Source organism: Cladophialophora carrionii (genome assembly GCF_000365165.1).
Source record: "Cladophialophora carrionii CBS 160.54 unplaced genomic scaffold supercont1.4, whole genome shotgun sequence".
NCBI classification, from domain to species: domain Eukaryota; kingdom Fungi; phylum Ascomycota; class Eurotiomycetes; order Chaetothyriales; family Herpotrichiellaceae; genus Cladophialophora; species Cladophialophora carrionii.
Window position 1 is genome coordinate 52,806 of NW_008481829.1, and position 14,301 is coordinate 67,106.

At 52.7% G+C, this 14,301-nt stretch overlaps 6 protein-coding genes across 6 annotated transcripts; 5 read left to right on the plus strand and 1 right to left on the minus strand.

Moving 5' to 3' along the window:
- Positions 1-494: 494 nt before the first annotated feature.
- Positions 495-2,306, plus strand: G647_04691 (uncharacterized protein; the record flags this gene model as incomplete). The annotated part of the gene is made up of 1 exon (XM_008729030.1): positions 495-2,306. One exon carries the CDS (start codon positions 495-497, stop codon positions 2,304-2,306), a length of 1,812 nt encoding a protein of 603 aa, XP_008727252.1.
- A 971-nt stretch (positions 2,307-3,277) lies between these two features.
- Positions 3,278-4,328, minus strand: G647_04692 (uncharacterized protein; the record flags this gene model as incomplete). Its single annotated transcript, XM_008729031.1, has 3 exons — positions 3,278-3,998; positions 4,052-4,273; positions 4,315-4,328. The coding sequence occupies 3 exons, from the start codon at positions 4,326-4,328 to the stop codon at positions 3,278-3,280; spliced, it is 957 nt and encodes a 318-aa protein (XP_008727253.1).
- Positions 4,329-5,741: 1,413 nt separating this feature from the next.
- Positions 5,742-6,710, plus strand: G647_04693 (uncharacterized protein; the record flags this gene model as incomplete). The annotated part of the gene is made up of 2 exons (XM_008729032.1): positions 5,742-5,988; positions 6,064-6,710. The coding sequence occupies 2 exons, from the start codon at positions 5,742-5,744 to the stop codon at positions 6,708-6,710; spliced, it is 894 nt and encodes a 297-aa protein (XP_008727254.1).
- A 691-nt stretch (positions 6,711-7,401) lies between these two features.
- Positions 7,402-10,561, plus strand: G647_04694 (uncharacterized protein; the record flags this gene model as incomplete). The annotated part of the gene is made up of 2 exons (XM_008729033.1): positions 7,402-7,461; positions 7,514-10,561. The coding sequence occupies 2 exons, from the start codon at positions 7,402-7,404 to the stop codon at positions 10,559-10,561; spliced, it is 3,108 nt and encodes a 1,035-aa protein (XP_008727255.1).
- A 590-nt stretch (positions 10,562-11,151) lies between these two features.
- Positions 11,152-12,586, plus strand: G647_04695 (uncharacterized protein; the record flags this gene model as incomplete). Its single annotated transcript, XM_008729034.1, has 2 exons — positions 11,152-11,173; positions 11,223-12,586. 2 exons carry the CDS (start codon positions 11,152-11,154, stop codon positions 12,584-12,586), a joined length of 1,386 nt encoding a protein of 461 aa, XP_008727256.1.
- A 189-nt stretch (positions 12,587-12,775) lies between these two features.
- On the plus strand, positions 12,776-13,708 carry G647_04696 (uncharacterized protein; the record flags this gene model as incomplete). The annotated part of the gene is made up of 1 exon (XM_008729035.1): positions 12,776-13,708. One exon carries the CDS (start codon positions 12,776-12,778, stop codon positions 13,706-13,708), a length of 933 nt encoding a protein of 310 aa, XP_008727257.1.
- Between the last annotated feature and the right edge of the window lie 593 nt (positions 13,709-14,301).

The window sequence follows — 14,301 nt, forward strand, 5'->3', positions numbered from 1 at the left end:
CTGCAGGCGGCCCGAGCTTCAACCTCAATTCCTGGCTTTCCCCAAGATTCGCCTAGAGAATCTTATCCCGATATGCACGCGTCGAGGCCCCTTAGGCTACCTCCGAACACAAGGCGAGCACACCATCACTATAGCTCGCGGCACCAAAGCTGTCTGGAATGGCTCGATGCCAAGTCAAACCCATGGGCATTAGCAGCGAACTTGAAACGGTCCATTCTTACTCCGACGGCCGGATATACGTAACTCACGCGGCTCGCCCGAGAAACCTGTTCGCAATTGCTTGGACTTTTCGAATGGCCGGCCTTAACAAATCAAATATGACCTCCGGGCCGCTGATGGCGGTGTTCCCACAACGACAACAACGCTGCGAATGCCCAACATCCTGACAGAGCAGCTCGCAGGACGCGCCGAAAACCAAAGCTGCACCCTGTCGTACAACTATCATCACCGCATTTTGCCCGTCGCGAACTAGAACGCCCCACTGATTCGACGCAATGCCAGACTCACTACTGTGGATCAATAAGGACTCTGGGTCAACCGTCCTCTCGCGAAGCTCCAGAGCCGAAACGAAACAAATTCGCAAACATGTCCAGCACGAAAGACAGGTAAGAGCCAAAGCGGAGGCGGCCGCCAAATCTGGACCAACAAGCAACAAGTCGCCTCGAAAGCAAAGAATCAAAGATAGGCCATCGCCTGAACAGCAGCCCGCCGCTTTCGGGCAGCCAGAGCTTCGCCTAGATACGAATGTACGCGATCGGACTCCTGAACATCACCGATCTGTCCTTTCCGCAATATCTCCAACCTATACGTCTCCGAGCAGTCCGTCCAGCAGGTTACTTCAGGCTGTTAGTGCCTTCCCGGGCCTTGAGCCGCAAGAACTCCGCAGCCTGGTTTTCTTCTGCCAGAGGACGGCTCCAGAATGGTCTGGGTGGAGAGATGCAGCATTCTGGAACAAACTCATTCTGCAGGCTTGTCATCTCAATCGATCTATACTCCACGGAGTAGTCGCTCTCGGTGCCCTTCATGAATCTTCCGAGGCGGACGGGGAGTCGAATGAGCGGTCGGCCTTGCAGCAGCTGGCATTGCATCAAAGCAGCAAGGCATCTCGCATGGCTTACGAGACATCAATGTCGGATATCACGACCCTGATCTCATGCGTCATCTTCATTTGCCTGCAGAACTTACAGGACAGTCACACGGCTTATCAGCTCCTCAAATCCGGCCACAGTCTCATCACCGACATTGACGCAAGGCTGCAATCTGGCGAGCTCGTCCTGTCTGACAGTGAGAAGACCGTCTTGGACAATTTCCTCCGACCCATCATCGAGCGCTTGAGGATGCGATTCTGTAGCATCGTCGATATCCCTTCCGCGCTGACACTTAGCGCGGCCATCAAGCGAAGCAAGACAGAACATCGCCTGGCGCTGCCAGAAATCCCCTACTGCTTTGGCAACCTTCTGGAGGGACGTAACAAGCTCGAGGAAATAGTGGACTGGGGGCAGGAAAACATTGATGCCTCGCTGTTACACTGCGAACAACGAGAACAGGTGCAAGCTCTACTCTTGAACTGGATCGCGGCTCTCGATGATACCCCTGTGACGAAACGTGAACGGTATGAGGCATTGATCACCTCCAAAAAGCTGCTTCGGGCGGCTGCACTTGTCGCCTCAATCCTGTTCGACACGCTGGGGACCGGCGAGGAATGCAACTATGACCACCACGTGGATAAGTTTGCGGAGATCATCGAGTTATATAAAGATGCTATTGGAAACCCAGCCAAAGCCCCCAAGACTACATCGTTCGGGATCGATTCAGGCGTCATCGACACGCTCGCATTCGTCGCTGGACGGTGTCGTGACCCTATGATCCGAAGGTCAGCCATTGCTTTGCTAGCTCAGACAAATCGGACCGAAGGCGACCTCCAGGGTTGCACAGGCAGCACTATCATGCAGACGCTTATGGAGCTTGAAGAAGAAGGCCTCAATGTAACCGAAGCAAACGACGTACCCGAGTCTCAACGGCTTCGTATTTGGGAGGATCACCAATATTGGGAGACGGGCGAGATACGGATCTTTTTCGTCAAGTGGCCATACGATCCGTCTTTGGGTGCCGAAGTAAAGACAGCGTCGGTCTTCCTGCCCCTGAACTTTTCGAGAGCGGCAAAAGAGAAGGCGGCGCCAGGCAGTCCTATTGGATTGCCGAACGTCAGATATCGTCGAGGGTTTGGTGCCTTTCTGGAGGAGGGCACGCAGACATATCATCAGATAACCCTGTCTTCATTCTTTATGCCTGTGCCGAGACTATGAGGGTGAATTGCCCACATGCGCCGAGGCGGGTTGCAGCGGTGGCTTACACGCGGAAAGACGGTAGCGGATCTGCCTAACTCTGGAATGCGGGCTGGACGGTCTCGACACGAATCTCTCCTACAACTCTCTCATCCTTGTCATTGAAGCGCAGATCATATACGCTTTTCCGTCCTTATCGACAAAGTGCTCCAGGCACGGCGCAAAGGTCAGACCTTATCACTCTGTCCTCTATAGGAAAAGCCCCCAAGCAATTGTTATGACCTGCAGCTGGCGTTGCAGGAGACCTCGTTTTCAGATCCGAACTGTAACAGTTGGTAGAAGCGTGATGATGGAATCATGACCTTGGCAGGTACGGCGATCAACTACCATAACAATCTGTCTGTGGTCGACTGGACGTATTACTATGCATTCGGGTCGGCCGCAGGTGATATCGATATTCTCGAAAGAGCCGGTACGACGACAAGGTCCACAGAGTAGTGGAGGAGACGGCATTGAGTAGGACTGCCCTGTGTGTGTCTTCGCTGTCGGAATTCTGGGAGTCGCTGTACAAGCCTTCGTATGGAGAATGTAATGATGCGGAAGTCGGCGCGCTTCGAACCCATCATCAATGTCGATGCTCTAACCCGTTGTTCGACACGTCGAACTCTTGATCTGTCTCGTCACTTGTGAAGCTCTGAATCCGTATCCGAGATTGGCGTTCGTCCAAGTCATTGTGGCTGCCTGGGTGCCATCCTCGTGTCCAACACAGCGTTTGCCTCGTCTGAAACATCCTCGTCCTAACATGTCCAATCTGCGTAACACTGACCGTCAGAACCAAGCTGAGCATCTCAGGGTTGGACGATTCCTCACTGCTCTTCAGCCTTGTGGTGGACGACGAGCACATGTGTGGTCGTCCCTTCTTACACATTTTCCCATGTTTTTCACCCCAACTCTTTGACAATCTTCGACTCCGCCTGATATGTCCTCCTAATTCACACCTTGGAGTCCGGCCACTGGTCGATGTAGTCCGTCTCGCCACGCAGGAGTTTGTCCATGTTGAGCCTCACGCTCCAGCGGATGTTTTGTGTGAACGGCTGACTCCGGTAGCCGCCGTTCGGGGCTGAGATGTCACTATCGATCTCGGACGGTCCGATGGGTCTGTAATGATCGAACAGCTGAGGCAAAACACCGACACAGCGATGGGAGTGGTCTTCATGAATACCCTCACACCATTCGCGTAACATCAAGTCGAAAGCGTTGTCCACCCGCTTCAGACCTAGACTGTTCAGAAGCCCGCGAGCACCAGCTTGAGAGACAGCGTATGCAAGTGAGCACACCCCCTCATGTTGCTTACCCACGAGCCGTGTGTGTGGTGGGTAGTCTGCCAGTGGCGAAACCTCATTTCGATCCCACGAATGGAGAAAACGAACTTCGGGGACCGTTTCATCGTTCTCTTGGATCACGGTGGAAGAGGAATCAGCTATCTCCATCCCACAGTGTCCGAGCCACAGGACATCCCAGCCATCTCCGTAAGGTGACGTTACTGGAGTGTGCGAGAAGGAAAGCTCGTGGAACTTTAGCGCAGCCGAGTCGTGCCGCGAGAGAACGGTGTCAGAGGCCAAGGCGAAGTCTGTGAGCAATGAGCTCAATCTAATGTCCCAGTCCACATCGTCTTCAAGGATCAATGCTGACGTCCAGTTATTCTCCACAACTCTGGGAGAGAGATCAGCACCTGACATCCGCGACGGCTTTGAGGGAAGACTCACCGGCTGATAGCATTCATATGGGCGCGCCAGCTCCCAAGTCGAGCCGGGTCAATGTGCTCCGGATGGTCGGGCGGAAGGACTTTGTCCAGAATCGTGTCACCGCGCACACCGTCCACACGCTCAATGTGCAGGTTTGACACTGCAGCAGCAAGTATCAGGCCATCTCTGTGATCGGTTCTCTCGGGCAAATTGATGGCAAGGATTCTTTCGAACTGAGTTTCACTTTAGTAAAATATCCGACGCCGCACGAGCTGAAGACATACCCCCAAGGTGGCATTCTGGATAGACTGTAGCGACCTTTGCCGTGAACTGCTGATCCCGCTGCGTGATGATGACGAGTGCTGGAAAATGACGCCGAAATTTGAGGAAGAAGAATGCCAAACTATCAAGAGGAAAAGAAATCCAACAAAAGATACAAAGGCTAAGATGGTGATCCGATTTGGCTGAGAAGGAAGGCTGTTCATGACAGAGGCGAAGGGGCGCGCCATGAGCGATCCAGAGCCTGCAGAGGATGGCTTTCTGTGCAAGCCAGCGCCAACTCCGCGGGATATCGAGGAAAGTCCTGACACGGTTGAAAGCTTCTCTCCACGTCGAATGTCTTGTTGACTCGTTGTCGGGTGGTATTCGGTCGCAGGGCGAAATGAAGTCGTAGCTAAAGAGATCTCGAGGGCCTTGTTCTGTGGCGAAGCGCCAAGCTAGAGGAACAAAGCAGAGATTGTACTTTTGGCGTGACCCGTCATTTGCTCCCTTCTTCTGCCACTTTGTCCGGTTGTCAAAGCTCAACGATCCTATTTGACGGCATACGGCATACCTTGCTGTCCCGGAAACGCCCCGCCATTCACTGTAGGAAAGAGCCCATGAAGGAGGCACGTTTCGCTGAAACTTGATCGACCTGGTCTGCCTCCTTAACCGCCGGCCGCTACCTACCCCGATACGCGCCCCAAAGCAGCTTGCCTTTCTGCTAAGCCTTGTCTCGGAGGTTTGCCGGCCCCAAAATGATCCTTGCTAGTCGCCAGGTTGCCCAACCTCAACTACGCCATCCAAGGCTACGAGGTTTGCCGGCTATGCGGAGTCCTGGGGCCGTCGCGTTGGGCGTCCTAATGACCAATCCGAGCAGGGAACAAGCGCCGCATGGAGTGCGTCAAACAGAACCAAAACACTTCCATCAGGTCTTTCCATTATTGGCAGCTACAACCACTCCAAGATAGAACTTGGCGGTCTTCAAGTTGATGCCGGGTGTGCCGAGACCTTGATTTCTGCCGAGCCTGGGTCTAGCCACCTGCTTTCGTTGCATCTGTCGCAGTGACCCTGCCCGTCGCGATCCCAATCTTCTGACCTGCAAGCCCAACCAATGCTACTATTCAGGGGCCAGTCCTGCATATGTCTCGTTTCAATCACAGGGTAGGGATGCTCGGGCTAATCGTGTGAGTGACTCTCAAAAGATACCTGCAGAGGCGCGCAAGGTCAGTCCGCCACCAGATGAACCTGGAGCGTTTCCGATACCATCCTCACGCTAGGGCCAGGGATAGCCTTAATATGCCTTGCAGTCTGTTCTCTAAGGCGAACTGAGGAGTTGAGTCGTCGGTCAGTGGTTCCCGCAGGGCTCCTCATCCCAAGCGATACTTTACTTCTCTTGCATTGAATCCGTTTATCGCGGTGTTCGCAGGTATTTCCAACTTCTCTCGTTGCAATGTACAATATATTTCTCGTCGTTGGGGTTTGTCTTTTTGTGCATGTACTTTGCCAGACGCCCTCCACCTATTTTGTCAACCCTCCTGCCGCAGGAGACGAACTATTCTTTGCGGAAAACAAAGCCTACGATGTTGGTTCGGTGATTGATATACAATGGGTCACTGATGAGGATGACTACAACATATTCCTATGGCAGCAAAGCCTTGGTGTCCAATCTGCCGCCGCAGGTAGCAGCCCAATATACAGTGAGTTCAAATATCTCCCATCTGTTTCGAAGATCACATCCCATCGTGACTGCATTTGCTGATTGGTTATTGTAGCCAAGATACTCGGCTCAGATGAAGAAGGAGGGTTCTCCTGGACAGTCACATTGCAGCAATTCAGCCTCAATCAGTCCAATGTCTTCTTCCTGGCTTTAACGCCAGCTGGAGCACAGGATCTGAATGGGGCGACAACCTCCCATTACATCAACTTGACCGCTGCCCCAGATATAGCACCGGTGGTATCCTCCCCAACGTCTTCTACACTGGCTTCCTCGATTCAAGTCACATCTACGTTGATACCAACAATGACAGCGACGGTCACATCCACACCTCAGCCGGTTCCTCCCGCGTCACAAACCACTGGCACGTCCTCTTCCTCATCAAGCACGACGATTGGTGTTGGCGTCGGCCTCGGACTTGGCATACCTCTACTTCTGCTTATCGGCTTCATCGCAGTACCACGACGATACCGCAGGAAACTCTTCGCAGCCAAGCCGCCTTCGTATGCCAACAGTATTGAGAGGGACAATGTGTATAGTATTAGCGCCCAACCAGCCAAGGGCTACATTGGTGAGCTACCTAGCAGAGAACTGGGTCGGCCTTCTCTTGAAACTCGGCAAAATATGCATGCAGAAGCGGTGGAATTAGATGGATGGCAAATGCGGATGTCAAGAGCAGGCCGTGCACCTGCAAACAACAGCTGAGTACGACACCCGGCGCTCTATGTTGGCGAGGAACATGGGTGAACAATCAGCGCAGACATGTGGGAACGGGATTAGCCTTAAGGAGACGATGGTCATGCTGGATTTGGGGGCAAGGCAGATGGGAGGCCTCTCGCGGATCCGGTGTATCGTTTGGTCCAGTTTTGACAAAGGATGTCGACAGATTTGGTGTGTACAAAACAAATCACTTGGTTTCTAATTCCAGCTTTCGAAGTGGCAAATCTGTTAATGCAGTTGTACTTTGCGTCTCCGAGTGGTGGAAGCTATTGACCACTGCGACCCAATTGCCTTCCCTTCGAGTACATTGGGAGCGCTCAAAACGCATTTGCCTTGCTTTTGAGCACTGTCGAAGTACAGAAACAAGATACATTTTGTCGGATGGACATATATCAAAACCTCCTGTTCCAAAGAGTATATCCTCGTACACGAAGTGTGAGGCGTATTTACAGTTTCCGAGGCGAGTTCGAGCCGAAGACCAGCCGAATCCCCGACGAGGAGCTACGAGCAGGTCCGAACGCTTTGCCAAATGTAGCACAACGTCTACATCCCACGCCTTGGAGTCTACGAGTACAAGTGCCATCTGTTCTCATCATGATTATCCCTAGGCCGCCATGGCACCTATAAACAAGGCTATCCCTCCTGGCGGCAATGGTCTGACAAGACCACCTGAAATATGGCTTCCAGCTCAGAAGACAGTGAATCCGACTTGACCGACCTGAACCCCAGGGCGAGCGTAAGTGGTAGATGGCGTGAGGGAAAGAGTGCATGCTGATCCTGCTGCACAGCTTCGTCAATCATCCTACATTGACCCTTCTACCGGTGCACGACTGAGTAAAACTTTCACCCTCCACAACTTCGATCCCTTCGATGGCTCCCGCGACAACGCTGATGAGGCGAGTCCTCTCCTCGGACAGAGTCGGGATGCCGCCACGTCCACGCCTTCAAAACATGGTTGGCTGTTGTCCAAGAGCTTGGAGTGTGGGAAACAGGTCAAGCAATTCCTACTCTCTGACACTGGCAAAGGGGTCTTCAAATGCGCCCTCGCATATCTCTTAGGCAGTCTGGCGACTTTCGTCCCGCAATTGAGCGATTTGTTCGGCCGACAGAACTCCAAGCACATGGTCGCGACGATCACGGTCTATTTCCATCCTGCCCGATCCCTGGGGAGCATGCTCGATGCGCTCATTCTGGCAACGACGGCATTCCTCTACGTTGCCCTCGTCTCGTTTATGAGCATGAGCATTGCGGCTTTCTTCGCAGACACAGTCCATCTCATTGAACTTGGCCACGCCATCGTGCTGATCATTTTCGTCGGAGGCGGCCTCGGGCTGGTAGCATGGGTCAAGCTGAAGAAGAACGATCCTTTGGTGAACATAGCATGCTCCCTTGTGTCTCTCAGTCTGGTCACCATCCTGACAAAAGAAGGCGCCATCCAGGCTGGGGACTATTCCACAAAATCCATCCTCCAGATATTGAAGATGATTGTCGCGGGAGTCCTGGCGACAATGCTAGTCTCGTTCTTGATCTTTCCCATCTCCGCCAGGCACAAGCTGAGGAAGAATCTTATCCAGGTGACCGACGCTCTGGCTGACATGCTGGCGCTCATCACGAGTAGCTTCTTGTCGGGGGACGAGGCGGAACTGGAAGATCATGTACTGCAAGAGGTCAGCGATCAGCATAAGAAGGCGTCTTCAACCATCACCCAGAATCTGAAAGAAGCACGATATGAACATTACCTGTTAGGCACCGAGCGACAGGCGTTGATTGAGGCCCGACTATCCCAGTGCATTCAGCGAATTTCACAGAGCATTGGTGGTCTCAGAAGTGCCGCAGCCATGCAATTCGTCGTTACCAAACAGCCTGCATTCGGTTCCATCCAGTCCACAGCACAGCATCCTGCAACACCGGGGTGGATGGATTCCATGGAGAGTTCCAGGATAATAGCCAATGACCGTGACATCTTGAGCTACTTTACACCACTGTCGCCAACTCTGACAGCAAACTCCCAACGTGGTTCTGCACAGCCGGCATCGTTCCGAACCCCAGCGCAAATATTCGAGCTTTTCATCCAGAACCTAGGTCCAGCTATGAGATCACTGGCCTTCACGCTCAAGGAGATCCTGGACGACTGCCCGTTTGATGCGTCGAAGCGCTACGTTGTCACGACCAATCCAAAGTTCAAATCTAGTCTCGAGCGCGCCCTGGACCTGTACCGGAATTCTAGACGTCAGGCGCTCCTTGTGGTATACAGTCAAAAGGACATGGATCGCTCTCGACCGATACCTGTACAAGCAGATTGGGAAGATGCGGCTGCGTGTTGTGGACACTTCTCTTACTCTTTGGTTGAGGTCGCCGAATCAGTCCATCAATACCTCATCATCCTCGATGAACTCCAGCTTGAAGTCGATGAGCAACCAGCTGGGAAGACTTGGCGATGGTTGCAGTTCTGGCGACCACTGCACGGTGAGACTGATCTGGATGGCCTCGAGCCCGACTTTGCGAGATCGGTCAAGAGGTCTGATGAAGCCGAAGTCCAATTGAGCAACAAAAATCTCAGGGTCGGTCGACACCATGACGAGCCTCACTGGCCTGATCAACCACGCGTCAAACAAATATTCTTCCGTTACCTCTACGCAGCAGCATCCTTCCTTCAACGCGACGATGTCAGATTTGCCATCAAGGTGGGTCTGGGTGCAATGCTATATGCCGCGCCGAGTTTTATACCTGCTACGCGACCAATTTACCAGCACTGGCGGGGAGAATGGGGCCTGGTAACATATATGCTTGTATGCAGTATGACGATTGGAGCTTCCAATACTACGGGCTACTCCCGAGTGCTTGGGACTTGTCTTGGAGCCTTCCTCGCCGTAGCCGTCTGGGAGATATCCAGAGAAAACCCCGTTGTTCTAGCGCTCCTTGGATTTGGGATGGCATACTGGACGGCATACATCATTATTGGAAAGGGCAAAGGTCCGATGGGCCGGTTCATCATGTTGACCTACAACCTCAGCGCGCTCTATGCGTATAGTCTCTCAGGAGTTGAGGACCGAGACGATGGAGACGAAGAGCATGCCGGCAAGCATCCTCTGATCGTCACAATTGCCGGACATCGAGTAGTCGCCGTCATTTCGGGTTGCATATGGGGCCTTATCATCACCCGAGCTGTATGGCCTATATCCGCGCGGCAGAAACTCAAAGATGGCCTAGCACTCCTGTGGCTACGAATGGGATTGATTTGGAAGAGAGATCCATTGGCCACCTTGACCGAAGGCCTTCATCCCGATCGATACATGAATCTGCGGGAAGAGTTTTACCTGCAGAGATTCCTGGCTAACCTCCAGAGCCTGGCAGAAACCTCCAAGAGCGAATTCGAGCTCCGCCGGCCGTTCCCACACGCGATCTACAGCCGGATACTCAAAACTACTGAGCAAATGCTGGGAAGCTTCCATGCCATGAACGAGGTGATTCTCAAGGATCCACACATTTCACCGGGCGAAGAAGCTTTGCTCAAGGCGACAGTCAACGAGCGAGCTCAATTGTGTCGACGCATCAGTCACATGTTCAGCGTATTGGCAAGCTCAATGAAGCTTGAGTACTCGATCACAAGTGACGCGTTGCCCAGCATAGAGCACACGAGAGACAGGCTGCTGGCGAAAGTATTCGAGTACCGAAGAAGCGATGCACAGGAGCAGAAAGTCAAGGACGAAGACTATAGCCTTTTGTACACGTATGCCCTCGTCACCGGCCAGCTAAGCCTCGGGATCGAGAGTGTACTGAGGGAGGTGGAGAATCTTTTCGGCGTGCTTGACGAGGAGGCTTTGAGGCTTCAGTAGCGATGAGGAACCCTGCCTGCAGGGAAGCCATTCAACCTTAACAACAGCAAGTCTGCAGCAGACGCGTGTCTTTCTACTATATATCGTAGTAAAGTTACGTTACTGCACCCTGTCACTTTATGCTCTCCAACATCCAGTCGTGGTCATCCACCCAGGCCAATGGCTGGTCCGATTGAATGGGTCTGTCGCAGTGGTGGATGACGCACGATGGGGTATTTAGGGGACCCAAATGTTCTTGTTTGGGTCCCGCTAAGCTTGATTAAGGCCCCTAAGCGCGAGCCTGGGGTATTCACAGCCTTCCGGTCGCCTAAGTGTCGGCGTGTTTTGGGCCGTGACATGCCCAAGGCTGCGTGGGCTACATTCGTGATGTGTGGCTGTGCCTAGCAAGACACCCACAATAAGAGGGGCGCGTATCACACAACTTGCTGCGCCTGTTGATGATGAAGTGCAACTTACGGATCGATAATTAAGATAGTTCTACAAGGATTCGTTCTTCTCCCCTCGTCTCCTCCTGTGAGAGTATCACCTCGTTATGCGCAGACTGTAGACGTGATCCCGAGTCGCCCTTGACGGTCACATCTTTCGACAAGATGCTGGACGAGAATCTCCCAAGTACGTATGACACCTGAATTGACAAGCAGTAGTTGACTGAAGGCTATAGCTTTTGTTCTGAAGCCGTCCAAAGAGAAACCGAAGCAACTGTCGACCTTCCTCTTCTCCCAGCATGGGGCCGAGTTCGAGCCTCATTACACGCTGCGACACCTAGATCCGGAGCAGCATGCTTCTAGAAACAGATATGCCGCAGCTCTCTACGATGCCTACAGCCCCGATGTCCTCTACGCCGAAGTGCTACTCATTCCAGAATGGACGCAGCCTCCACCGCTGTCAGAACAAGCGAAAGCGAATGGTGCCATTCCACCTCCGCCAGAACCTATCCTCCCGTCCCAATTTGCGATACAGCTGTACAACCCAGACCAGCAGATCACTGTGAGGCACAGGCCAGCAAGTTTCAACAAAGCTGCGGCGTGGGAGTTTGAAATGCCGCAACAGACATTTCGAGCGCCTTCGGGTTCCGTCTTGGACCGCACGCAACACGATCCTGCTGGTTCAGAAGTCACACCCAAAATTGTGTTCAAATGGAAGAAGGACGGCAAATTCTCGAAAGACCTAGCTTGTTTCATGTCTGGCAAGAGCACAGATATAGAGGGCAAAGCGAAACACAGGGATCCAGACATAACGGTAGCAATATTCCAGAGCCTGAAAGAGTTGACCTTGTATGAGCCGAACCTACAGAGAGTCGATGTTGAAGACCTAAAAGGACTGGAGGTGGTTCTTCTGCTCGGAGCTGCCGTCATCCGAGATGTTTACTTTGGAACTCTCAAAGACACCTTCAACCTGAATGCGAGAAAGAAATCCAACGCGAACGATCCCAATGGGCCGTCTATTTTGTACCCGGATGCTTCTCCTCAGTCAGCATCGCCTGTCCACGACTCCCGAGTACCTCCAACAGACCCTCGAACTCAGTGGGAACTCGAAGCCGAGGCTGCGAGACTGCGGAGGCAAGCTCTAGAGGAGGAACGGCAAAAAAAGCGTAGAGAAGAGGAAGAAGAAAGATTGACCAGGCAATTGCTGGAAAGGGAGGAGAAGGAACAGCGAAGAATGCAACAAGCCAAAGTTGACCAGGAGACAGAGTGGGTGAAACGGATGTATGGTCAAGAAGATGCATCTATTCGCCCGAACATACCTCCTCGAGACCCTCGACAAGGAAGACATCATTCTGAAACTGGACAATCTGCATATGCACAGGCACACCAGGGACATCCTTCTGTGCCTCAATATGCGAACGCCTGGGGGGGATACTCCCCTGCTCCCTACATGTCTGGAGCCGCCTCCCAGTCCAGTTTCCTAACGCCCATACCTACACAACAGCAGAACTTGAAGCAGAAATCGAGTTTCTTCAATTTCCGCCGCCGTAGCGACCACGATGCAAATAAGCTGCAAAGGAAAAGAAGTGCCGTGTTTTGACTTACGGAGCTGCCTATTTCAGGCAGAGCGAGCCCTGCACACGGGCTGCGACCGGCAATATTCCCGGTCTCTGTCATGTCATCACTTCCCGCGATCTGGATAGGTGATGAATTCTTCACTTGCACCTCAAAATTATCTGCGCTGAGTCTTCGCCGACTCTGAAACTGCCATACACCCAATTCAGACATCATGGCTACTGCTGGCAAAAGAATCGTCTTTACTGGCGGGTCTGGAAAGGCTGGACGACACTGTATCCCATATCTCCTGGAGAAAGGACATCAAGTGTTGAATCTCGATTTGGTGGATTTTCCAAAGGATCATATTCCAGCCGGCAAGAATGTCTACACCATGAAGACCGACCTCACCGATGGCGGGCAAGTCTTTAACGCCCTGTCATCGCTGTTCTCCATGGCCGAGTTCGCATTACCAAAACATCCTGGTCCGCCTGACGCCGTTATCCATTTTGCTGCGTATGCCCGCAACATGATTGTGCCGGACAGCGAGACATTCCGTGGCAATGTCATGAGCACGTACAATGTGATCGAAGCAGCTGCCAAACTGGGAGTGAAGAAGATCGTCATTGCCAGCAGTGAGACGACGTATGGTGTCTGTTTCACACAGGGTGACGACGACTACCTGAAATTCCCGCTTGAAGAGGACAACTACGATCGCAATCCGGAGGACTCATACGCTTGCAGCAAGTTGGCTGGCGAAAGGATTGCCCGTACATTTGCCCGCCGTTTCAACGTAGATATCTATGCCCTGATTATCGGCAACGTCATCGAGCCACAGGATTACGAACAGAACTTTCCACGGTTTGTTGGCATGCCTGAAACGAGGAAGAGGAACGCCTGGAGCTACATTGATGCGCGGGATCTTGGCCAGATTTGCGATCTTTGCGTCGCCAAAGACGGCTTGGGCTTCCAGGTATTCAACGCGACAAACGACACTATTACCACTACAACGCCGACAGAAGAGTATCTGAAGAAGACCTGCCCGAACACACCGATCACGAGAAAGATGGGAGAATGGGAGGCACCTTTGTCCAACAAGAAGATTCGAGACGTACTGGGATTTAAGGATGTTCACGATTGGAGGAAATACTATACTCACAAGGAATAAGCAGGAGCGTTGTATAGCCGTGTCCGTCACATTATGGCTGGCAGCGTGCTGATGAAGCAGACAACGCCCCAGCTGTGCGGCCTCAGGGTACGACAGACGGCTCTTGGTTGGCACCAATCAGTGCGAGGCTGCTGGCCCTCCCACCCTTGCTCAGCTGAACCCATAGTTGAGGGCATTGCCGTGCCGCTGCCGCCCGAAGCCCCAATGATTGACTGATGTAATTAAATCCTGCGGAACGTTGAGAAGTGGCCCAGTCCAGCTATCCGTGTAACTTCTGACAGTCGCAACCAAGAAACAAATTAATTCCCGTTCGGGGTCTGCTTCGTAGCATCGTAGGTAGCTTACGTACATGTCAACCGAGGATGAAAGCTAGTTAGGCGAGCGAGCTATTGCGGTGTTTCTCAGCTTCGGCGTTGCAAAGCCCAGCCACTCAAATCTCGGGCCAGTCGCACTTGCATAACGCGCAAGACAATTCGATCAGCGCGGCTGCCAGCAAAGCAGACTGTCCACACAGACCTCTCGACCAGTTCTAACGCACCCATCGTCTGCGCAAGGCCACCACCACTGGTTATCATCAGTTATCCTTTCTGTGA